Source organism: Nannobrachium achirus (genome assembly GCF_963921795.1).
Source record: "Nannobrachium achirus genome assembly, chromosome: 8".
NCBI classification, from domain to species: domain Eukaryota; kingdom Metazoa; phylum Chordata; class Actinopteri; order Myctophiformes; family Myctophidae; genus Nannobrachium; species Nannobrachium achirus.
In genome coordinates, this window is record NC_137817.1 from 3,376,627 (window position 1) to 3,404,024 (window position 27,398).

Genomic DNA, 27,398 nt, shown 5'->3' on the forward strand with positions numbered 1-27,398 from the left:
TTTAAGACAGGGCTGCGGCTGCAGTGCATAGGCCTACACAACAAAATATAGTCTACTAAATTCACCTTTGTCGACGAAGTCAGTGTCACTGGGAGAGGGTATGCTTGGAGGATCAGGCCGCGGGGTGCGGTGCCTACGGGGCCGGCTACGTGATGGTGAAGCTGCCGCTGACGTGGAAGTGGAACCACCATCTAGGCAGGGCATAAAAAAACAATGTGATTACACAGGCCAGTGCCATCAGCACATAATATACACAAAGAAAACTAATGTTTTATTGTCTTTAAGACAAGGCTGCCTAGTGCCTACGTCTACTAAATTTACCTTTGTCGAAGTCAGTGTCACTGGTAGAGGGAGAGGGCACGCTTGGAGAACCTGGCCGGGTACAGCCGGGCCTACCACGGCTACGGGGCCGGCTACGTGATGGTGAAGCTGCTGCTGCGGTGGTGGAAGTGGAACCACCATCTAAGCCTAAGGGCATACAAACCAACCAACAACATTTGATTCACTATCCAGGGCCAGCAGCAGCATATAAGACACACAGAAAACTAAATGTTGTTATTGTCTTTAAGACAGGGCTGCTTACACAGCAAAATAGTCTACTAAATTCACCTTCACAAACATGGTCGCTCTCGCAGTCGCTGCCATCCACTTCGGCTGCTGCTGCTGCTGCTTCAATTACTGGTGCTGGAGATGGAATTCTGGAACTAGTTCTCATATATTTTAATAGCGATGATTGTTTGAGTTGCTTGGACATCTTTTGGCGGTGGCCGCTGCATGGAGCTCTCTTGTCAACCGTCCGTTAGGCAGGCTTCCCTTTGTTCAAAATTCAAATGACGTGACCACACCTGCTACAGGACACGATGATTTGATTTTGATTGCCAGCCAGCAGGTGCGTGTGACGTCTCTTCTTTTTGAATGAGCCGCCCTCCGTCTGCCTGCCCATGCATGCTGTGGTTCTATTGGAGGTGGTTGGTTGTTGTCAGTGTTGAATGTTGACATCACGAGTTGATCTGACTCATGATTTTAATTATTAAGTGGTGTTTTTAGTGTTTTTAGTTTTGAGTATTTTAACGTTCTTTTAACTAGGAGCCAGTGAAAGGAAATTTCGTTCATTTATGCATTTCATGTATATATTGAATGACAATAAAGCTATCTATCTATTGTGATGCTCACTGCCATCAGACTCCACTATGTCTTTATTACCATGTAGCTGAGGAGAGATAATATGAGGAGAGATAAAATGTATGTATTATATAAAATAGTTGTAGCTGAAGAGAGAGATTTATATTAAATATACTGTAGCCGCCATAGGTCTTAAAAGTCATTAAATTCACTGTCAAGTCATGTGGACTTTGTGATTGGCCAACTCCGACGGCTGGGCTCCACAGATTGGCCGAGCTTCGTGTGACCACTCCGCTGTACTAATTAAAGTGTCACCAGGCACAATAGAACTACATTCTGCCAGAGAGCAACACATAGCAATACATATTGTATTATTATTACCTAGATAGACAGACAGACAGACAGACAGACAGACAGACAGACAGACAGACAGACAGACAGACAGACAGACTGTAGCAGGAGGCAGCACAGCAGTTACTGGAGAACAATGCAAATACAGCAACGAGTAGTATCAGAGAACCCAGAATCACAGGTATAGCATAGCAACATACCAACATATCAACAGGGCAGTACATTCCGAACCCACCTCTTCTCTTAACTCACTGGAAGCGACAGTAAGTGAGTCTGTGTGAAAAAAAAAACATTCATATAGTCTTGAAAGCAAGCGGCTGTGCAACACGGTAGGTAGTGTTGAGGAGTGACGTTAGCAAGTAGGGATGTTCCTAGCGACTAATTTCACTGACGTGTACACGACAATTTTGTAAACGAATATTCGACTAGTCGAAAATTATTATTATTCTTTATTTTTTTTGTAATTTCACACAGAAAATAGCCAAAACTGAGCACTTCGATCTATTAGGGCAAACCTCGTTTGAAAAAAGTATCAAGAGTATATAAAAGCCTTTTAAAATGTTATATAATATTGCAATCTTGCTCAAATTAATCAATTATTACGTCATTGCGTGAATCTGGGTCAAGATCAATAATTAGCGCATCAGTCTCAGCTTGGTCGCTACAACAGCTGACGTCTGTCTGACTGGAGTCGCTATAGTAACTGAGCAACAGCTCTGTTCTCTTCAAAGTTGGCTACATAATGGTATTCCATACTCAGCCAATGTATGATTAAGCATTCTCCTTGGATTGTTCTCACCTCAAAATATGGATTAATTCATGGACCGGATCACAGATACAGCGTGCAGGCGAGTGATTCACATCCAGTATCTTTAAGATACACGTCGCTTAATTGCCATTAATTTACTTGCGCAGCGGACAGCCTGCCTGGTGTGTGGCTGCGTGCAGCCATGCACACTCACTGCAGGTTAGCGCGACCAGTGCAGAGCGCAACAGTCAGTCAGACTGAGACACAGACAGTCATGCTCCGCAAATCAACCAAGGGATTGCTTAATTTGCTTGTTAAAAAGTAACATTTTATTAAGACAAGACAGTAATATGGGCGCAGAGTTTAAATGTTTAATAAAGTTAATATCTCAATAATTAAAATATATATTTAATAGAATAATCGAATTGTATTTTCAAAACTAATAGTGGTTTACAAACCGTGTACACGGATAACCGTGTACAAGCGCACATCCCTATTAGCAAGTCAGTGGACTTGGCAAGGCTGATCAGGTCCGAACCAGTAAAAAAAATATATCTATTTTTCAGTGACCCATCAGGGGATCCTGAGGAGTTGGGTGGTCACATCCATATCACAGGATGTACCGCTGGACTGTGGATCTGGACCGAGTACCTGGAGGAGACCACCGTGTGGCTGTGGCAGTGGGACAGGACATCTACGCCATCGGATTCTTCAAAAACCTCAACGACCATTTGACGACCGACATGCATGTCTTCAACACAGTGTCTCTGCGCTGGACCAAGTTGCCTCCGTTGACGTTCCCGAGAGGAGAATGTCCTCTCGACGGCCTTCTCAGATATTTTCCTGACGCGGCTTTGTTGATCGACAGTATTGTCTACATCTTGGGGTTTCTTTTTAATCGCAATCAATTTCACTTTATGCTCTTTGCGTTCGACTTGGAAAGCCGCAGACTGTTTAAGCCGGAGGTTTCAGGGAACGGTCCGGAGGTGACGCCGTGCGGCCGTGCGGCCGCCTGTGTCTCGCGGCGGGTCATTTATGTCTTTCTGACTGACCCCAGTCCTAGTGAGATCTGCAAGCTGGACACCACCACAATGGTCTGTTCTTTCATTAACGCCGGGGGCACGGCGCCATCCTCTTCAGGAGGAGAAGGGAGTCGTAATTCCGTCGCCAACATCCCAAACATCATCGGAACAGAGATGTTTGTAGTCGGGTGCGGAAAGATGCACGGAGAGTACATGTGGTACGTGAGCGTGTTCGACACAGAGACCAACTGCTGGCTGAGCTCGCCTCGTGCCTTGTCTTCTTCTACAGAAACGTTCACACAGTATGACTGCGTGGTTGCCTACAGTGGAGAGCTGTACATGTTGGCGGCTCGTCCTCCGCAGCACACCACAATAGATCTGTGGAAGTTAAATCCGGCGACCTTCACCTGGAAGAGGATCCAGGCCAAGGGGAAAGTCCCGCATACACATTTTGGGATGCAGTGCTGCGTGGTGGGAGACATCGTGGTCTTTGGCAGCATGAATTGGGCATCTGATGATAATCTCCACATCTTGGACTTGAACACCAGTCTCAAGACGTTATGCAAGCTGTCGGTTATTCAGTACGATCTGGAGCAGTCTGAATTGCCACAGCACGTCAGATGGGAACTGGCAGCCATGAAGACCAAAGAGCCAGAGAGACCCTTTATTTGTCCTTGTGGAAATTCAGTAGGATTATGGAGTAGTGTCCATGTCCATCCCTAGCCTTGCACGGCCAAAACCGTGGCCAAAAATACGTTCTGATTTCCAATCAAATGGCTGCATTTGGAGTGACCCGCCTCACACCGCTCCTGATTGGTCGAACGGCTGCAGCAGCTCTCACATTTTGAAAACAAACATGGCGGCCCCCATACCCGATGCGAGTTTACACATCGCAAATAAAAGCTGTATTAAGCGAAGTTTTATCTGAAATCAACGGCATCTCAGAACAGTTTGCACTTTTGGAATTTCTGTCTGGAAAAGACGTATTTGCTGTTCTGACTACGGATGACTACGGACTGATGACTACGGACTGGACCTGTCAGTCAAAGTGAGTAACTACGTCATCGTAAAGCGTTGTCTATGGAGGACTCCCAGACTCTCCCCTGGGAGAGTCTGGGAGTCCATCCCCACCTCAGACTCTCCCCTGAGAGAGTCTGGCTAGTCCATCCCCACCTCAGAGATGATACTGAGTAAGGCTGGGCAATATATCGAAAATGTATCGATATGGAGGTATCAACATGCAAGGTACCATTGTTCCCTATTGAGCTTGGCACATTTCCTGGGGCAAGCTGCCCAGATCACACTTGTCACACATGTCACACGTGTCTTCTTATTCTTTTGTCTGCGCCCTTTGAGGGAAGCAGTCGCATCTCAGTTCGGCTCTGCAGTTATTTTCCTACTTTCTCTTTTTCTTTCTTTTTTTCCTGTCTTCTTTTTTTCTTGTGGTGACTCATCACATTGCCCAAGCTGTGCATGTCTTGAGGAACTTTGCGTGCGTGCGTGCGTGCGTGTGTGTGTGTGTGTGGTTATACAGGTGCCAGTAGTGAGTGATTCAGGAGGTCAAAGGGCATACATGTCAACACCACACCTCTCCTGTGTGTGCGTGTGTGTGTGTGTGTGTGTGTGTGTGTGTGTGCGTGTGCTGTATGCGTGTGTGCGTGTCCATCCGTGCGTGCATGTAGAAGGTCAGGGGTCATGAAACGATCATCCTGTAGGAGAATAAATGATTCTAAGGCGCTGTACAGACATTTGCGTGAAACATCTTCTCCGTATCGTCTGAGAATGGCCACTGGGAGCGCCGTACTAATGCATTGTCAATGGAAGGTTGTTTGGTGTTTTGTCGTTGCCGTGTCTCTTGGCCAAAAGACAGGCTGCGGTTGAGCTTGAGACAAAAAACCAAACAACCTTCCATTGACAATGCATTAGTACGGCGCCCCCAGTGGCCATTCTCAGACGATACGGAGAAGATGTTTCACGCATGTGTGAGTCCAGCCTTAATGTTTTGTAAATGTAACCCTAACCCAAAGGTGGGGGCCGATGGGCAAGGAAGGTTGCGAGCTTATGAGAAACAACTAAAATAAGACCTTAAAACCTGGCGAAAACAGTTGCGTGCATTAGCACAAGATTAGATGAGGATAAAGGAAATCATTAAATGGAAAACATTAAATTAACTTCTGAAAAGGCTTCTAAGCCTACACAAAGCCTTTTCTCTATATAGATCATCGCACAAAAGTAGTGAAAACAGCAGATCTACAAGCACACAACGCCTCGCACCGTGCTTGTAGATTTGCTGTTTTCACTAGTTTAAATCATTTTTAAAATGATAAATACAAAACAAACGGTTTTGGACATACAAGGTTTCCACCCGACAACGACGAAATATAACTCATGTACAGTAATTGGCCCACTGGCTTGTCACTTGTCATGATCTGAAATGGCAAATCTTTGAGTAGCAGCAGCGCTATAGAGAGAGATCTCTCTCTATAGCGCTATAGAGAGATCTCTCTCTATAGCGCGCAATGAGGGCCTCTACAACTCTTTTTCCCAGGCTGAATCAAGGGCCCAGCACGTCCCTGCACACACACACACACACACACACACACACACACACACACACACACACACACACACACACACACACACACACACGCACGCACACACACACGCACACGCACACACAGGAACTCTACATACCTGGAGAGACACACAGCTGTACACACACAGATGTGTGTTATCAAGCTAATAGCTGTAAACACTCCTGGTGTTATGACAGTCAAACATTACAACACACACACACACACACACACGCACGCACGCGCACACACACACACACAGCCTTGTGAAAGAGAGCTCCTTCCAAGATCCATCAAGGTCATTACATCTAATGTGAAGTCAATCAATCAATCAACTTTATTTAGAAGACACAGGGTCCATTAAAAACGAGACACATAAAAACACATGAAATAAAATTAAAATAAAAACTGTACAGAATCATAAATAAAACATCATCTATACACAAGACAATCATACCAGTGTTCCCAGAAAGGAGACTGGTACCTGGTAGTACTGAGGCAGGGGTTGATCAACAACCCAATAATAGAGTTTTGCGACTCATTCAAACGACACATAAATCTATACATTAAGTGTGTGTGTGTGTGTGTGTGTGTGTGTGTGTGTGTGTGTGTGTGTGTGTGTGTGTGTGTGTGCGCGTGTGCGTGCGTGTGTGCGTGTGTACATCTTCAATGTTTAACTCTTTGACCCCCTAACTGTCACTGGCTGGCGTCAGGTGTGGCTCTACGGTGCCATCAAATCAAATATCATAATGACATCGCTAACGCTGCACCTTTTATCACCTTGTGTTGCTAAACAGGCCTGCAGGTGCAGCCGTTCCTTCTGAGAGATGTGTGCATGTGGTTGTGTGTGTCAGTGTGCATGTGGTTGTGTGTGTCAGTGTGCATGTGGTTGTGTGTGTCAGTGTGCATGTGGTTGTGTGTGTCAGTGTGCATGTGGTTGTGTGTGTCAGTGTGCATGTGGTTGTGTGTGTCAGTGTGCATGTGGTTGTGTGTGTCAGTGTGCATGTGGTTGTGTGTGTCAGTGTGCATGTGGTTGTGTGTGTCAGTGTGCATGTGGTTGTGTGTGTCAGTGTGCATGTGGTTGTGTGTGTCAGTGTGCATGTGGTTGTGTGTGTCAGTGTGCATGTGGTTGTGTGTGTGTCAGTGTGCATGTGGTTGTGTGTGTGTGTCTTTATAGCAGACTTGACGACTTACTGTCCCTGTGCAGAGGTGGAAAGTAAAGTAAACTCGTATCAAGTATGTACTTTTCTCTCTAAGTCTAAATCTTCTAAATTAGTAAGGGGATTTTATAAGATATTTGACCAATCTGCAAAGTAAATCATTACCAAGAAATTTCTTCACCAATGTGTTTCTAATGTGTACTAAACGGTTGAAATTCAACTCCTGGGGGAAACCTCATTAAAAAAACTGATTTGTGTTTGTGTGCCACTAACTTTACTATACAGGAAAGACCCCCCCCCCCTAGTTTGACCCCTCATATGCTACTTAAAGCAGTTTTCTTTTTTCCTGTATAGTAAATGGGACAAACACAAATCAGTGTTTTTATGAGGTTTCCCCCAGGAGTTGAATTTCAACCTTTTAGTACATATTATTAGTACACACCTTTAGAAACACATTGGTGAAGAAATTTCTTGGTAACGATTTACTTTGCATTTTTTCTTATGTTTCCCTTACTAAATCTCTATTGGAGATTTTCCGATTTTAACCCCTCTTAAAGGAAAATTATTTGAAAACTTTAGTTACGAGTTACTTTGTAGATTTAAATGATTATTACGAATCTTACATTAACCATTTCAGGCCTATATATACTTTGGCTATTTGAAAATAGCCGATCTACAAAGCCCATCTAGCTTGTATCTGCTATATTCAAAATATTCTTTATACTAATTGAACTTTTGAAATGGAACATTCTGCATAATGAGTAGTACTTTTACCTTTTGGTGCATAATGAGTGAGTAGTACTTTTACCTTTTGGTACTTTACGTATATTTTGATGGAAATTATTTTTTGCTTTTTTGCAAGTAGCCTACATATTGAACAGACGTTTACTTGTTGTAACAGAGTGTTTCTATAGTGGTATTAAAATATGTTTACTTGAGTAAAACATTTGAGTACTTCTTCCACCACTGTCCCTGTGGACCTGCCATATGGATACTTTGTTTTACCTGTAAAGTTTCTGCCCAAATGCCCTTATGTCTAATCACACACATAGCTGCTGCTACTGTATGTGGACCAACCAATGTTTCAGGTTGTGGTTTGGCAGGCAAGGAGTGTGCGTGCAAAATGTGGCGTGGATCGGGGCAGCGGTTGCGGAGATAAAAGTGTGACATGTGAAGTGTGACAGACAGACTGACGGACGGACTGACGGACGCGGACAGCTGGTCAATGTTTTGATAGTAACTGCGACCTGACGGTCGCAATAATGAAATCATGTCCAAAATAGGTGCGCCAGGCTGAAAGTGGTTGGTTTGAACATATAATGCCAATGACGTCTCATGACTGCTTTTTTCAATGGGCCCTGTGTGCCAATGACGTCTTTGACGTCTTTAGATCAAAGGCTATAATATTTAATTATTATTATCATTATTTTTTAAGATGTCAAAATGACCTGAGATCAGAGAGATGCTTTTCTCTGTTTGTGTGTTGGCTCCCTCGTTTAGCTGATTGAGAAAATGTGTGTTCATTCTAGTGGATGGACACTTTTTTTGATTCAAACAGCTCTATCTCTGGAACCATTTGTCTGATTGACAAAATTCTTTTTGCCACTGAATCACAACAACTGTGTCTGTTTCTTATTAAAATACCTTTTTTTTTTTCATTGCATAGTAAAGAAAAACATACAAAATCCTGGCACATCCACCTTGGGGCCATTTTGGCCCTTGGCACAGAAAGAGTTTGAATATTTTCCCAGCTATATTCCTGTCTGGTATTATGGTTAGCTATGGTACGCCTTGGTCCCGCTGTCCCACTGAATGTCTGGTATTATGGTTAGCTATGGTACGCCTTGGTCCCGCTGTCCCACTGAATGTCTGGTATTATGGTTAGCTATGGTACGCCTTGGTCCCGCTGTCCCACTGAATGAAACACAGTTCAGAGCTTCAACTGAAACATGAACAGCATTCTGCGCCCAAGGTTACGCTCAGTGTCAAATGTCATTGTTACACAATAGTTGCCGGTGTATTTTGCACCTTGGTTTTGTATTCTACACTCTAAAAAACCAAATGGTGGTATAGCATCTTATTTAGCTCTTATAGGAGAGCCTATGAACACCTCTAAAGAAATGCTGAGGTGCTATAGCAACTCAACTGTAACAAAGAACCCCTGAAACACCCATTATTTTTGATTGTATGTGTTTGTGGAAGGTTTTATGCTACTCCTCTGTCTATCTCCCTCTCAGCTTTCACCTCGGCTGCCCACTCCGCGTTTATTTAACAAAAGACAGAGAGGTGGGCACGGTGCCAGGCAAACAGATTAAATCTAGATTGTAATCCGTGCAGCTCTACAAGCTCACTGAGGCATCGCGATGTGACACGCCGTGAGCTTGTAGATCGGTTAGTTTCGGTGTGTGGCCAAGTATAAATCAAAGACTTTGGTGACGTTTTAGGATGTGGAGGTACAGTGCGTTAACCGGTTTAAGCCTGGAATTATTCGATGCTTTAACTGTTGAAAAATAGCAGATATACAAGCTCACAGCGCGGCACTGAGTATATCTGCTATTTTTGAAAAATATCAATTTTAGCAAATCTTTGAATTATGTAGACTATTTTTTTAACGCGAACATTTGTAACTAAAATTTTGCTTCTGGGGTGTCCCTGGAACTAAATATTTTGAGATGGGGGTCCATGGCCAAATAGCAAATACATATCATTTTGGGGGTCCTTGACGAGAAAAAGTTTGAGAATCACTGACATAGAAATATAGTTTTTCTTTTTTTCTTTTTTTTTTTTGAAACCCGTTAGGATTTAGGAGAGATTTATACCGTAGAATCGGGTCAAAAGACTTGCACAAGTTGCTATTTTTCAATAGTTCAAACGTAAAATAATGGTTTAAAGTATTAAAGCCGTAAAAACGCGTGCCCAGCCTCAGTGTGTTAACTCTCAAATACTTGTAGATCTGCTATTTTTGAAAAATCGTGAAAATGTGTGCAAGTCTTTGAATATCTTTGACCCAATCTTTGACCCGACTTCTAAATCCTTCCTCTAAATCAGTGGTTCTCAAACTTTTTCATGTCAAGGACCCCCAGAATTACAGGTATTTAGCCATGGACCCCCATCTCAAAATATGTTCTTCCAGGGACCCCCCAGAAGCAAATATTTGAGTTAGAAAATCATGATTTTTCAAAAATAGCAGATGTACAAGCTCGTGAGCTTGTATATCTGCTATTTTTCAATGGTTAAAGTAGTCATTAATCCTAGGCCTAAATGGGTTAACTGGTTGAGCCTGTTGATAATTACAGTCCTCTGCTCCCGTTTCCTAACCGTGGATGTGTCTACTGTACGTGTGTGATGAGGTGTGTGATGTGTGCTCTGTTCATGGTGTCAAAGGAAAGTATATTTGTTGACAGAGAGAGACAGAGAGAGAGAGAGAGAGAGAGAGAGAGAGAGAGAGAGAGAGAGAGAGAGAGAGAGAGAGTTGACATTCCGTGCACACGTATCACACGCGACCATGTTTGTGTTTGATCTAAAGTTTCAATGTACACAAAGGCCATTGAGAGTCTTTAGATAAAAGAGGAAAGGTGGTATTCAATTACATGACATACAAATCAAAGAGGGATTTTAAAGCATAAATAAAATATCCATCTTAATCAGGGGTGGGCAATTATTTTTTCCATGGGGCCACATGAACAACAGGAAATATTGTGGAGGGCCGGGCCAAAAGGCAGTGCTCCTCGCAAACTAACTTTACCTCCGACTTCAATAAATAAATACTTAGCAGTCCATTTTTTGTTGAAAACCCAGCATTCAGCATCGACTTTTCTTTGTTTAGCCACTTTAGCCATTTTTGATGGGTAAGGTAAGGCAGGTCGTCTTGACGTGTGACCAGTCTGACCACCCGCTTGTTATTGAGACAACATCCAATGATCACACATACCTGCTGATGTACGCATTGCGTCCATATGTACATGTACAAGAAATGCAGCTTTAGTCCATGCATGAGGTAACATTAGAAAATGTGTTTATTTTGTAATTTGCCATTAACCCTACAAGGGCCGGTCAGAGTGAACCAAAGGGCGGCATAGGGCCCAGGTCTGATCTTAACCCATTTAGGCCTGAACACATTATGACGCAATATTTTATGCTTTAAATATTACAAAAATAGCAGATATACTCACAGCGCGGCACCAAGTGCCGCGCTGCGAGCTTGTAGATCTGCTATTTTTGAAAAATCGTGAAAATTAGAATTTTGACCCGATTCTATAAGTGTCTTTTGAATCCTTCTAATGTTTCTATGTCAGCAAGCTGGCCAGCCATCGTCAAAGAAAAGGTCCTTTTCACTTAACTGTAGCTCAGTTAGTCTGTTCTTGAGAGACTACTATGTCAGTGGTTCTCAAACTTTTTTATGTGAAGGACCCCCAAAATGATATTTATTTGGCCACGGACCCCCATTCAACATATTTAGTTCCAGGGACCACCCAGAAGCAAAATTTGAGTTACAAACGTTCGCTTTGAAAATACATATATTCAAAGATGATTCAATAATGATCTGTCTGTCCGTCCGTCCGTCCGTCCGTCCGTCCGTCCGTCCGTCCGTCTTTCCGTCCGTCTTTCCGTCTGTCCATCTGTCCTGTCCATCCTCTCTTCTCTTCTCTTCTCTTCTCTTCTCTTCTCTTCTCTTCTCTTCTCTTCTCTTCTCTTCTCTCCTCTCCTCTCCTCTCCTCTCCTCTCCTCTCCTCTCCTCTCCTCTTCTCTTCTCTTCTCTTCTCTTCTCTTCTCTTATATTTTCTATCCATTAACAATGGATCTGATTACACTTTACAATGAAGCTATTTGTTTGATTTATTGCTCTCTCTCTCTCTCTCTGTGTGTGTGTGTGTGTGTGTGTGTGTGTGTGTGTGTGTGTGTGTGTGTGTGTGTGTGTGTGTGTGTGTGTGTGTGTGTGTGTGTGCATGCGTGTGTGCGTGCGTGCGTGCATGCGTGCGTGTGTGAGACAGGGGTTGCCAGACATTATTATTGATCAGTCTCAGAATAGTAATTATAGCTGATTGATGATGGAGGAATCAAAACACACACGCTTACACATAATGTTACTGTAGACCATTAATATTACACTACCCCCATAACATCCTGTAATGTACACACACACACACACATGGATGAAGCTCCAGTTAAATATTCATTGTTTTCAGTGGGTGTGTGGAGGGGGGGAGCGCGACTAATTGTTTTCTGGCTAATGTATGCTTAACCTGCTATGACACGCACGCACGCACGCACGCTAGCATGCCTTGTGATGACCCACTCCACTGAAGGAGAATGATTTCTGAGAATGAAGACTGTGGTTGTGTAGCGTCACGGCCGGGAGGCGAACCCGAGACCCCGATTTGCCAGGTATGTGCGCTGACCAGTCAGCCAAAGTGCCAAGCACGTTGGCGAGAGCCAACGCACATACCGTATAGCCTACAGTTGTACTGGTCAGCTCCCAGTGGTAAATGGTAAATGGTGCATTTATGTAGCGCCTTGGATAAAGAGATTGTGCACTACATTCACCCATTCACACACACATTCATACAGCGATGTCAGAGGAAACCATGCAAGGCACCAACCTGCTCATCAGGAGCAGTTAGGGGTTCAGAGTCTTGCTGAAGGACTCTTCCACAGTAACTCTGGGGGAGCCCGGGATTGAACTGGGAACCTTTCGTGTGACGGTTTTGACGGTTTCTCTACCCCTGAGCCACTGCCGCCCCCAGTGACCAACAGTAGAAGACTGTAGGAGCGACAGTAGGAGATTATATGTCAGGGAATTATGGGTAAACGTTGTAGGAATGTGGACATTCAGATTCCTCAGTTTAATGGTTGATGTCTTTATGGTCTTTACTGAGATGAGTAACCATGATGTACACACACACACACACACACACACACACACACACACACACACACACACACACACACACACACACACACACACACACACACACACACACAAAGCACGCAGTCTTTAAAGAGGTAGTGCCACAGTCATATTTCCTACTGAATAATGATTGTCGGTATTACAGTTGTTTGTTTGTTTGTTTTTGAAGCGGTGAAAACCGCTTCCAATGAGTGGCTTTGTGTGTCCCACGCCCATATATGGTCATTTCAGTCCAGAATGAACAGGCTTTTTCGAAAACAAAATGTCTCTCACCTCATGTCCATATATGGTCATTTCAGTCCAGAATGAACAGGTTTTATCTGTCCCGTACGTCCAGAATATCAGTCCAGAATGAATAGGCTTTTTCAAAAAGCAAAATGTGTGTCCCATGTCCATATATGGTAATTTCAGTCCAGAATGAACAGGTTTTATCTGTCCTGTACGTCCAGAAGTGTGTCGTGTCCGTCCCGGTCTGATGATTGGATACTTTGAGGATTTTTTTCAAAAATATTGATTATTTTTTTTATTTTTTTGGAAAATGATGATGTCACAAGACGATGGATTCTGAACTTCCCACAGCTCTCCTAGGAGACTTGGACCGAGTAGAAAAAAATTGTGAAAAATTGTGACTAATCATGAACATTAGTGAGGACCTATTATATGAAGACAGGTTGAAAAGTGGTGAACTACTCCTTTAAGTACTGTACTTAAGTACAGTTATAGGTATTTGTACTTTACTTGAGTATTTCCAGTTTTCAGTTCTTTTACTTCTAATCCACTACATCTCGGATGCAAATATTGTACTTTTACTCCACTACAATTATTTGAAAACTTTAGTTACTAGTTACTTTGCAGGTGTAAATTATAATATCATAAAACATACATAAACCACTTTACCCCTATTTTATACCTAGGCTGTTTGAAAATAGCCGATCTACAAGCTCACAACGTGTCGCACCGCGACGCGTTGTGAGCTTGTAGATCTGCTATTTTCAAACATTTTGTACTTTTACTTTTGGTACTTTAAGTACATTTTGATGCCAATACTTTCGTACTTTTACTCAAGTACATTTTGAATTCTGGACTTTTACTTGTAATGTCTACATTGCTGTATTGATACTTTTACTTAAAGGGATATTTCACTTTCAAAAAACTTTTGGTCATTTTATCATCTAATCAGGCTTTTATGAACACCCTGAACAGTTTTTAAGTTGCTTGATTCAATATTTAGATATTTGATGTAAATGTTACCAGGCCCTCCAGGCCCAGGGCCTCTCCCCACACACACCCATTGTAACTTCAAACTTCATTTTAACCAAGATAAATTCATTAAAAACACCCATTATTTTTTTCTGGTGACTCATACTACCCTCCTAATACATGAGCAGGCTGTTTTTTCCATAACTTTTTTCATTTATTTTTAATAATTATTTTTTGTATTAAATTTTTTCCATTTTCCCAAAGAATTATTAAAAATAAATGAAAAAAGTTATGGATAAAACACGGCCTGCTCACGTATTAGGAGGGTAATATGAGTCACCAGAAAAAATGAATCTATCATGGTTAAAATGGAGTTTGAAGTTACAATGGGTGTGTTGTGTATGTGGAGAGAAGCCCTACCACTGCTCCCTGTTGAAAGTGGAATATCCCTTTAAGTATGAAATGTGAGTACTTTTTACAACACTGGTGATGACCAGACAGGTGTACAGTATGGAGACTACTGTAGTTTGGAGCCTCATCAGCTGCAACTCCTCAGCAATCCAATAAGGTCTATAGAAACTTTGCATTGCTCATCGCTCCTTGCCAGTTCCTATCATCCTAGTAAAGTGCTGCTGTGCTTTTGGAACCTAGATAGAGTCCACTAGTACAGTGGTTCTCAAAAGGTTTATTTTCAAGGACCCCCATAACTCCAAATATTGCACCCTATACGGGTCCGTTTGGTTCCATTTGGGTTCCATTTGTACTCTTTTAGACCTGCAAAGAACCGGCGAAAATCGCGCTCTTTCAAACGACCATCATTTCGACCGGAGGGTTAGCAACTCACTCCACGGAGGTTAGGGTGAGGGTTAGAGTCGGGTGTCGAAAAGATGACATGTAGTTCCGATAACTTCCGAAAGGTAAAATTTGGACCCACTTAGGGGCCTTTTCCACCAAAAGAACCTTGGTTCAAGAACCAGTGCCGGTTCAACTTTCTTGGAAACTTGGTGCGTTCTTGCGAGCCGGCTTGCGTTTCCACCAGACTGAACCAGAGGAACCAAGGATTTTGTGGTTCCCGTTCCGAACCAACCTTTATGGTTCAGAACCAACTTTTATGGTTCAGAACCAACCTTTATGGTTCAGAACCAACTCCGGTTCTCGGTGTAAAAGCTCACCTCTGGTTCCTCCCATAGGCGGGAATAAGAACCAGAACCGGTTCTTTGTCGGTGGAAAAGCGCCCTATGAGAACCTGTGTGCTAGCTCATTCATTGCCTTTTCAAAATGGCCCCCAAGTACCTCACTGCCACGTTCCTAGATTTCTAGTGCACGGATCAATTTTTAGTGCACGGATCGTGCCTAGATCATGCACCATATGTGTAGTACTTTTTAACAGCTTTCAAACAAAAGAATCCGCTTGGAAATCCGTTCAGGCATTCATGAGATAGAAGCCTTCAAAGTCAGACAAAACAAACACTGCCACCTTCCTAAATTTCTAGTGAACGGATACATTTTTAGTGCATGGATCGTGCACGCCCATGCCTAGATCACAAAACAAACATTTTGTCATTTTGAAAGATGTGTTTGTTATGGGGCTAAACATGCAATTTCGCGATTGCGATCATGCCTAATACATTTAAGGCATTTCTTTTTTTTTTTTTTTTTTAATGGCTGCCAACTCGGGGAAACTCGGGTTGTGGCAGTCTGGGGGTACTGAAATAACTCGGGAAACTCGTGGCTTGGCATTTAATGAGCTAGTATACATTTAGGGCTGGCTCTTTATGAGTTTCTGGAAAGATTATTCTGCTCATTTGTACTGTATGTCCATGGCAAAAAGATTATTCTGCTCATTTGTACTGTATGTCCATGGCAAATATCATTTTGACAGAAATGTCCAAGAAGCCAGCAGCCTGGCGATGACCCCTGATTTGTGAAGCGTCACTCAAAAGACGCACAAGCTTGAAACGAAGTGCGAAGTGGGCACTTTGAGTGTGTGTGCGTGTGTGTGCGTTAGGGCATTAACGACTTGTGATTTTTGCGAGTAGACTCGACTCAGTAAAAAGTTGAGTTGAAGTCGACTTTATCGTTTGATGACGTCATCACATCACACACGACCCCCCAATTATTTTGGGGGGTCCCCAGATGATTAACTTAATGTGAAACATTGTTTTCTCACTCAACAGTAAACAAAACCAACATAAAGTTTAAGACAAATTAGTTAGTGACTAATTGATGACAAATGATTAACAGACCGACAGACACGCAAGCAGACAGGCAGACAGGCAGACAGACAGACAGACAGACAGACAGACAGACGGGCGGGCAGCCAGCCTCCTATGTTTAACTCTGTTACAGGACAAACCCATGTCACCATTCTTCTGTCAAACTCTCTCTCTCTCTCTCTCTCTCTCTCTCTCTCTCTCTCTCTCTCTCTCTCTCTCTCTCTCCCCTAATCCTCCCATAGAATAGAGGGAGGGGGGGGGGGCTAAACTCCCCCTGGGGCTCGTCGTCCCACCCGTCCCACCCCAGACATCCACTCCTCCACCGACTCCCACCGTCGTCGTCCCACCCCTCCCTCCCTCCAGCAACACGACAGAGGGGCCCCTCTGTCCCGCCCGCCCGCCCTGGGGGGATCCAACGGGGGTCCCCCGGGGGCCCCCGGGTCCAAGGGAAAGTTGAGTTCTTAGAGACACATGGGCCTGGCGGGGCAAGTGAGCGGTCCCTCTCTAATGATATGTTGAAGGAGAGACTGCAGATGTCCGACAGATTGCCAGCCAGCCAGCCAGCCCCCTGTCAGCCTGTACACTGCTCTGTGTGTGTGTGTGTGTGTGTGTGTGTGTGTGTGTGTGTGTGTGTGTGTGTGTGTGTGTGTGTGTGTGTGTGTGTGTGTGTGTGTGTGTGTGTGTGTGTGTGTGTGTGTGTGCGCGCGCGTGTGTGTGTGTGTGCGTGTGTGTGTGTGTGTGAGAGAGAGAGAGATGTAAAACATTATTAAGCTGGTAATTACATGTCTGCTGGTAAATTGGACCTTGAATGAACCTTGAACGACGATGACAGGTTTTTTGGGGGTCTGGCGATGCATATCCCAAGTCCTATACCCCACAGATTACCCATGTTTTACTAGACAATGTCTAAAATGTGAATCCAAGTAGCCCCTTACCCGACAACAACATTTTGCTTATAAAACTGAAATTAAAATATAAATAAATAGTGGTATATGATGCTGTGATAACCCCCCCATTTCAAGAATATAAAATAACAAATAAGAAATGAGGTGAAAGAGTTTCAAAAGGTGCCTCCTTTTCTCGTTTTCAACACTGTGGTCAAAACATTTCAGTCAAGTTTTCATGTCAATAACTTCCAAACAACTTTAAAACACATCCCAGTTGCCTGGTACCATGTTGTCATTTGGGTTAACAACTCTCCATGTGTCTTCATTAAACATAACAGTAAATGTTTTCCCCTCCTAATTCAATTGTAGTTAATTCTTTAACTATGAACAAGCATGATTTATACTAGTTTTCTTTTTGGGGGGCATTTTCTGAGTACCCCCATTTGAGAAACACTGATTTAGACGTTTTAAATGAATGCCCTCTACTTCATCATACCACGGTGTCACTCAAAACTATAGCAGATCCACAGCTTGAAATGCAGTGCTGTAAAGTAACTACATTTTTCCTCAAGTACTGCACTTATGTACACTTTTGAGTATTTCCAATTTCCAGTACTTTTACTTCTACTCCACTACGTCTCAGAAGCAAATATTGTACTTTTACTCCACTACAATTATTTGAAAACTTTGGTTACTATAGTTACTTTGTAGATTTTGGTATTATTACAAAATATACATTAACCACTTCAGCTCTGTATAAATTATGGACACTTGAAAATAGCTGATCTACAAGCTCACAAGCTCACTCGGGTCGCATCTGCTATTTTCAAAAGATTTGTAGACAATTTGAAAACTTGAAATGTGACATTCTGCATAATGAGTACTTTCTACTTTTCGTACTTTAGGTACATTTTGATGATAATACTTTTATACTTTTACTCAAGTACATTTTGTATTCCTTACTTCTACTTGAAACAGAGTACTTCTACATTGCAGTGCGAAGTGTGGCGCTTTGAGCTTCTGTGTGTGTCTGTGTGTGTGTGTGTGTGTGTGTGTGTGTGTGTGTGTGTGTGTGTGTGTGTGTGTGTGTGTGTGTGTGTGTGTGTGTGTGTGTCTGTGTGTCTGTGTGTGTGTGTGTTTGTGTGTGTGTGTGTGTGTGTGTTTGCGTGCGTGCGTGCGTGCGTGCGTGCGTGCGTGCGTGCGTGCGTGCGTGCGTGCGTGCGTGCATGCGTGTGTGAGTGTGTGTGTGTGTGTGTGTGTGTGTGTGTGTGTGTGTTTGTGTGTGCGCGTGCTGTGCATGTGTGTGTCTCTGTGTGTGAGAAACCACGCGGTGCATACATCTCAGTATCTCTTGACCAATTTATGGGCCCCAAGCCGCAATGTGAGAACCCCGCCTCCCACCCCACCCTGTTGGTTGGTGTAACTCAATAATATACCATCATGTGTTACCCTATCACACACACACACACACACACACGCACGCACGCACGCACGCACACACACACACACACACACACACACACACACACACACACACACACACACACACTAACCCACCCGTCACCAACTCAATTACGCACACACACACACACACACACACACACACACACACACACACACACACACACACACACACACACACACACACACACACACACACACACACACACAGTTGAACCACCTGCTGTTGTTTTAATAGAGACATGTTCCAGTTTCAAACTGTTTCTTTTCTAATCCTTAAAGTGGCCGTGATGACTCGACTTTGGTACTTTTTCTGTTTTTCCTTTGTCTATCTAGTGTTCCTCAACCTTTTTTTCTGCATGGGCACACTTTTCCCAAGAATCCATGGGCACACCAACATAATACAGGGGTGTAAATATCGTCACTGTCGGGAAGAAACCTTGTATCTCCAAGTCTCCAAGTTTCAAATGTTTACGTTTCTTCACAAAGTGAAGCCCTGCTTCATCATACAAGACTGTCGCACAACAGTAGTGAAAACAGTAGATCTTGCTTGTAGGACTGCTGTTTTCACTAGTTTAAATCATTTTTAAAATGATAAATACAATACTGGCTTTCAAGCAGTTTCAAGGGGCACACTTGACCCTTCTCAGGGGCACACCAAAGGTCCCCAGGCACAGTGGTTGAGAAACTGGTCTACACTGATCTCTTATTGAAATGTGCAAGGAAGGAAGTCTGTTCCTTCTGACTGAAGTCTGGATGTCTGACTGGATCCAGTCAGACATCAGGAAGTCTGACTGAAGATGTTCAGTTTCTCACTGTAAGCTGCAAAAGGTTTTCTGTCAAACATGGGAATGGAAACGGGCTGGAATAGAACATCAAGTCCCTAAAGCTCCCATTACATTAACATGGTAAATGGTGCGTGTAGTAGCACTTATCCAAAGTGCTTTATAATATGCATCGCACACACGCACGCTAGAGCATTATCGAAAAAGTTGACAAGTCGACTGAGTCGACTTCATTACACAAGTTGACTCCTACCAGAGAAAGTTGAAAGTTGAAGTTGAAAAAGAAAAAAAATCCTTTGTATTGTTTTCTATAATTATTTTTGCTCCATGTGTACAGCATTCAAACAGTAGGATTGCTTATTGTCAAGGACGGAATGATCCAATATTACAGTGCTACTTTACACAGTATAACATGGTTCTATTGTGAAAATAGCAGATCTACATGCTCACAACACCTCGCAGTGCGAGGCGTTGTGAGCATGTAGATCTGCTATTTTCACAATTTCTGTATATTATTATATATATATTTGACAATTTGGACAATGTTTAATTTGTCATTTTAGAGGTATTAAAAAGTCCTTAAATTGTCACTTTAGAAATGTGCAGATACCCTCTATTAAGCCTAAAATGGTTCGGCCGCCGTGCAGAACCGTTTTTAACAGTTTTTAACAGTTTTTAACAGTTTTTAACAGAAAAATGTGTAAAATCATTTGAGAAAAATGAGTAAAATCCGAAAAAAAAACGATATTTTTTCGCGAGAACGGGTGCAGGCGCGCGCAGTGTGCGTGCACAGGGGACCTCCCGGAAAGGCTGATTTCAAAGTTGGGATGTCTGTATTCCTGAAATAATAGAAATTCCTGGCTAATCCACCAACAGCCATTTTGGCAGGCTGGGAAAGTATCAACCACTGTAACTTCTGCAATGGACACCGCTGAACGTGGCCTGCAACCAGAGTTCGAGTTATGTGGGAGCCAGTGGGGTCTTAGCTCCCATAGTTAAAGTCTGGGACCCCATAGTCAACAACCCCCTTTGGGGTCTCTTTTTTTCTAAGTGTGTTTTTTTTTTTTTTTTCTCGTTTTTTTTTATTTTTTATGTTCCATTGGAAGAATTTATATTATTTATGTTAACTAGATATACTAAATAAACATGTTAGACAGTAAGACTGAACAATGACATCACACCGTTTAATCCTACTATTCATTTTATTATTATAAATCAGGCGCATTTAATGTGGGGTGTGAGTCTTCCTTTACCGTCCGGGTTATAACACACTCGCTGCAATGGTTCCTACCTTTCCCCCAGGGCCGAGGAGGCCCTGGATGCAGACCTACCCAGCTGCGTGGTCTCGCCATGGCCTGGGCATAGGCTAAGCTAGGAACCACTGCATCGAGTCTTTGCACTTCTAGCCACGGCCCGGACGGCAAAGGAAGGCGGACACGCCGGACAGCAACAAAACAACCAAACAAAACAACGCTGTCTTAGCAAGACTGTAGCCTTAGTGTGCCTGTGCCCGTGACAATGTTTTTTTTAGTAAATAAATATGAACCCGACCCGCCTTGTTTTGAGAAAGAAAAATACCCATTTTAGCCGACTTTATGCTACCAGAACGGGAACTTTTGGCTGGATGGCTCAGAGCTCAGATCATCAGATGGAGGAATTGGGAACTGGAGGCTGAGCAATAATGGTGAGTTAATATGAACAGAAAAGACTGCCTGGAGTTGTCAACATAGCCAATGTGAAGCCCGAATTAATATTGTGAAAGGAAAAATATGATTTAATATAGGAAATACCCGTTTTAGCCGACTTTATATCCGCGAAATACCCGATTTAATATGATTTAATATAGGAAAGTACCCGTTTTAGGCGACTTTATATCCGCAATTACCCGATTTTTTTTCGCCGCCGCCTTCGGCGGCGGCGAAAGGCCCCCAGAGCTATGGGAGCCCTAAGAATAGGGCTCCCATAGCTCTGTGGGTATAACTCGATCACTGCCTGCAACACAAATATTCAAACGTATAGGGAAGAACGGTGTTGCACGGGGACAAGTATATAGGTGTTTATTTACTATTCTTTAAGGTTATTTCCTCAAATGTTGAAATAAGTGTCCACACAATTCTCCTACTTTCAGTCCTTCGAACTACTATAGCTGCGTCTCACGTCCTTAAATCAAATCCTATTTCCTACATGTTAGCAAGAAGACTCAGAGAAGGAGAAGTCACGCCCACACCACGTCTACTCGCCATGACACTTTCGGTGGCAAAACTTGCACCGGAAGCTCGATGAATAACATTGGAGTTTCTGAGCGCCGGCTGGGACAGCTCATGAACAAAAAATAATTCTGAACGATAGAGACCTGTTGTATAATCGCTCCAAGAATCGCTAAAAAGAAAAAGAGAAAAAAAAGAATTGTTAAAAGAAAACATATCACAGGTATTTTTACAATCACTAGTCTTGCTTTTCGATGTGCACAGTACACAATGTTATTGAGGCAGCTAAACAGCGGCGGCGGCCGTTGAGCTATCGCGAGATTTGGATTCCAGACAGGGAATGGTGGAGAGTCTTGCGATACTAGCTAGTTCAGAAACATAATTTGTGCTCTTTAGATGCCTCTATAATGTTATACAGCGTACTCACCTAAAAGCAACACAGCAGAAAACAATGTGTGACATGTTTTCTTTTATATTCCTGAGCTGAGTATTTTATAAAGGTCTTTATCGTTCAGAATTATTTTTTTGTTCATGAGCTGTCCCAGCCGGCTCTCATAGACTCCAATGTTATTGACCAAACCTCCGAACCTCCGGTGCTAGTTTTGCCACTGAGAGTGTCATGGCGCATGGCCGTGGTTTCCAAAGAACGCATCGGTGCCCTTTCTTGCTGAGGCGTTCTTTGTATGTTAGTGTAGGCTATACGGTATGTTAGTCCCTCCCAAATATAGAAGAGGAGACCTCTCATTTCTGATGACAACATCACAGGTGATAAAGACGAATACCAGAAAAGTCGCCGTCTTTCAAAGTCGCCCCAGACTCGTTTCCCAAAAGGTCTGTGGCCTTAAGCTAGATGCAGATTAGACTAAAATCAAATCTGTGCCTCTGGGGGTCCCTGGAACAAAAAGGTTTGCAATAGGGGTCCATCCGTGGAACAAAATATTTTGAGATGGGGGTCCACGGCCAAAAACACATTTTGGGGGTCCTTAACCACTGATAGGCACATTCTACAAATGTCTTATAAATCATACAAATTTTCTGAAAAAACCTTATGTTGCCATCGTGTTTCTCAAACTTTGTCATGTGAAGGACCCCCAGAATGATATGTATTTGGCTACGGACCCCCATCACAAAATATTTTGTTCCAGGGACCCCCAGAAGCAAATATTTGATTTTAGTCTATTCTGCATCTAGCTTAAGGCCACAGACCCGTTGGGAAACGAGTTTGGGGGCGACTTTGAAAAAGGGCGACTTTTCTGGCTACCGATAAGACAACTCCCTTGCTGGGGCGTTCTGTTGTCAGCTTGGGAGGGACTAACGTTGCCTGACTGCAAGCGTCAGACTCTTCACACACTACGTTTCAACACCACCCACCAACAGGGGGTGGTAATGTGCAGACTGATTTATCAGGCTAGGACTAACGTACAAGGAAATAGGAAAGAAGTGTAGGAAATAGGAAATAGGATTTGATTTAAGGAGCTGAGATGCAGCTTATGTCTACTTCCAATTAACTTGAGAGGATTTCTTTAAATTATGTGATGCAATACTTTTTCGATCCATTTTAATCTTTCCCAAACTGTCCAAAACAAAGATGTTGCATTTTGTAATTATTCCAGAGATAACTATGGATTTGCTGTCTGCTTTTTTTTACACTGAAGAGACTTTGGCTGCTTCTTCTGCTGATATTCTTTAGAAGGTTACGAGCTGGGGTTCCTTTATTCAGGGGCGTCACACGGGGGGGGGGGGGGGGGGGGGGGGAGTGGGACTGAGTTACTAGGGCCCAAGGTGGAGGGGCCCTAGTAGCTTTAGCTATTGAAAAATAGCAGATACAAGCTTGTAGATCTGCTATATATATTTTTTTTTGTAAGATTTTTTGCAAATATATGTCTTTTTTAAGCAAACATTTGTAATTCAAATTTTGCCTTTTGAATTTCCCTTGAACTAAATATTTTGAGATGGGGGTCCGTGGCCAAACAAAATATCATCTTGGGGGACATGAAAAAAGTTTGAGCACCACTGACATGGAAACATAGGTTTCTTGCACACATTTTCACATCTTTTCAAAAATAGCAGATCTACTGAGGACTGAGTTACTAAATGGTAAATGGTAAATGGTAAATGGTGCATTTATATAGCGCTTTTAATCCAAAGCGCTTTACATAGATTGTGCATTACATTCACCCATTCACACACACATTCATACACCGGTGGCGGAGGAAGCCATGCAAGGCACCAACCTACTCACCGGAGGCAATTAGGGGTTCAGAGTCTTGCCCAAGGACCCTTCGACATTAACTCAGGGGGAGCCCGGATTCGAACTGGGAACCCTTCGGGATTTATACCCTTCGTGCTCTAATACCAGTTTCTCTACCCCTGAGCTATGCCGCCCAAGGTGGAGGGGCCCTAGTAACTTTAGCTATTGAAAAATAGCAGATATACAAGCTCGCAGCGTGGCACTTGATCTGCTATTTTTTTAAAGTTGTGAAAATCTGTGCAAATATGTGTCTTTTTTAAGCGAACATTTGTAACTCAAATTTTGCTTCTGGGGGGGTCCCTTGAACTAAATATTTTGAGATGGGGGTCCTTGGCCAAATACATATCATCTTGGGGGTCCTTCACATGAAAAAGGTTTGAGCACCACTGACATGGAAACATATAGGTTTCTTGCACACATTTTCACATTTTTTCTCAAAAAATAGCAGATCAACAAGCTCACAGTGAGCTTGTATATCTGCTATTTTTCAATAGTTAACATTCATGGGGGGGCCCGCAGTGAATCCTTGTACCCAGGGCCCAGAATTTGGTGTGACGCCCCTGCCTGCCTGCATGGCTGTAAATCATGCACTGTAGCATCCATCCCTTCAGAGCCTTTTATACACTCTGTCTGTGTTTTATGTAGATGAAATTTACGTTAACAAGTCAGCAAATGTTTTATCTGGAACATATTTTACTTCCTATATATACGTCGCCCATCTGCTCCCTTTGCCAAGGACCAGGGGCGAAATTAGATCTTATTCTGCATGGGTTTTCAGATCAAAAGCACCCTGCACTGCTGTGAGGGGGGCCCATAGATTAGGAGATTAGAGACCCCTAATATATTGGAAATGACAAAATACATATCGCTGTTGTCGGGTGTAAACCTCGTATCTCCAAGTTTCAAATGTGTATGTTCTTTCGCAAAGCAAAGCCCTGCTTCATCGTACAAGGCCGTCACACAAAAGTAGTGAAAACAGCAGATCTACAAGCACACAACGCCTCGCGGTGCGAGGCGTTGTGTGCTTGTAGATCGGCTGTTTTCACTAGTTTAAATCATTTTTAAAATGAAAAATGCTAAACGAACGGTTTTGGACGGTTTCCACCCGACAATGACGATATAATAGCCTATGAATTCATAATACTGTCACCAGTAGGGGGGGCCCTTGGGTTTATTAAACCCATCAACCCTATACAAATTACGCTTGTGCCAAGGACGAGAGACGAGAAACCAAGGAGCCGAAACAAGGAAAAAACGTAAACCTTTAAAGATAAACCAACCTTGAAGGAGAGCAGGGGCGTCAATTGGGTATGGCAGGGGTATGCAGCTGCCATACCCTGGGTCCAGGGGGGGAAATAAAAGTTACTTTTAAATATAAATCCATGAATGTCTCTTTGTCTATCTGTGCTGGTTATTATGTTGTTAGAATTACAGTAAAATAACTGCAAATGCAACATTTAACAAAATGGTCACGTTAACAAGATATTGTAATTATATTCTCCACACTTGTATTCTCCCCATCTTGACAGAAAGATATATTCCCAGGTTCCGCAGGTCAGCTGCACAGGTGCAATGCATTATTGTTAATTGTGGCACGTTTACTAACATGCTAAGTTTAGCTGCACTTGAACAACCGTTCCAGGCTGCCATATCCAGCCCAAGAAACCATAGAAACCTGTGCAAAAAACTGACAAAACTTGTTTTTTTAGACATTGTGAAAATAGCCGATCTACATGCTCACAACGCCTTGCACTGTGAGGCGTTGTGAGCATGTAGATCTGCTATTTTCACAATAGAACCGTGTTATACAAAATGTAATGCCACTTTTCCATGAGGACTCCCATCTTTGCCATACCCTAGCTTTTGCTGAACTGACGCCACTGAAGGAGAGAAAGGCGTGTGAGCTTGTAGTTTGTTTAACCCATAGGGCCTAGAATTATTGAATGCTTTAACCAGTGAAAAATAGCAGATCTACAAGCTCACAGTGCGGCACCGAGTGCCGCGCTGTGAGCTTGTAGATCTGCTATTTTTGAAAAAGTCGTGAAAATGTGTGCAAATCTTTGAATATATGTATTTTCAAAGCGAACGTTTGTCACTCAAATTTTGCTTCTTGGGGGTCCCTGGAACTAAATATTTTGAGAAATACATATCATTTTGGGGGTCCTTCACATGAAAAATTATGAGCACCACTGACATAGTAGTCTCTCAAGAACAGACTAACTGAGCTCCAGTTGAAGTGAAAAGGACTTTTTCTTTGACGATGGCTGGCCAGATTGCTGACATAGAAACATAGGTTTTCTCCAAAAATCTTAGAAGGATTCAAAAGACACTTATAGAATCGGGTCAAAATTCAAATTTTCAAAATTTTTCAAAAATAGCAGATCTACAAGCTCACAGCGCGGCACTCGGTGCCGCGCTGCGAGCTTGTAGATCTGCTATTTTTTATATTTAAAGCATAAAATATTGCGTCATAATGTGTTCAGGCCTGAATGGGTTAATTTGGGTAAATGTTCACCCCAGGAGAGGGTTTCATGATATAGGTCAGGGGTCAGGGGTCAGAGGGTTTCATGATATAGGTCAGGGGTCAGAGGGTTTCATGATATAGGTCAGGGGTCAGGGGTCAGAGGGTTTCATGATATAGGTCAGGGGTCAGGGGTCAGAGGGTTTCATGATATAGGTCAGGGGTCAGGGGTCAGAGGGTTTCATGATATAGGTCAGGGGTCAGGGGTCAGAGGGTTTCATGATATAGGTCAGGGGTCAGGGGTCAGAGGGTTTCATGATATAGGTCAGGGGTCAGGGGTCAGAGGGTTTCATGATATAGGTCAGGGGTCAGGGGTCAGAGGGTTTCATGATATAGGTCAGGGGTCTTCAATGTTTTCAGGCCAAGGACCCCTTATTTGAGAGAGAGATGAAGCAGGGACCCCCCCACAACCTTTTCAGAGATTCCATAGTTTCAGCACAATCATCAGTGTATTTTGGATTCATGTAAATTTGTGTTTTCAGATATTTAACCACTTGAACCGTCACTTGAACCTTTCACCCTTTCACTGCCAGAAATAGCTACTGCAAGGCGTTGTGAGCTAACCTGACTTGCGCCAGATGGTGGCAGTAGTGCGTACCGCCCTACTTTACCATCTGAGATCTCTCTGGGAGAGTTGATCACACTCGTAAAGCCCCGGGCCGGACCAATCAGCGGCAGCTACGGGCGGGCTCTGAGCGGCTCTGAACCAATAGAGTCTGATTGCAGACCACGTGGATGCAGACAGGCCAATATGAGTGGTTGGAGTTGGCACTCCCAGACTGTGATAGAGAGACGGCCCCATCCAATCACCTGCTAAAGAATTTGAAAAAATGGCCCGCCCCTTACATCGAGTCTGCCCGAACGATCCCAGATGATGGTAAGCAGAGCGGTATGCAGCCAGGCATACGCACTGCTGCCATTATCTGGCGCAGTCAGGTTAGTTGTGAGCTTGTAGATCAGCTATTTTTGGCTAAAGTTCTCAGAAT

The 27,398-nt window shown here is 43.2% G+C and overlaps 1 protein-coding gene across 1 annotated transcript; it reads left to right on the forward strand.

Annotated features, from left to right (window-relative positions):
• Positions 1 to 2,838: 2,838 nt before the first annotated feature.
• On the forward strand, positions 2,839 to 16,765 carry LOC308289451 (kelch domain-containing protein 3-like; the record flags this gene model as incomplete). The annotated part of the gene is made up of 2 exons (XM_080731140.1): positions 2,839 to 3,790; positions 16,608 to 16,765. 2 exons carry the CDS (start codon positions 2,839 to 2,841, stop codon positions 16,763 to 16,765), a joined length of 1,110 nt encoding a protein of 369 aa, XP_080587266.1.
• Between the last annotated feature and the right edge of the window lie 10,633 nt (positions 16,766 to 27,398).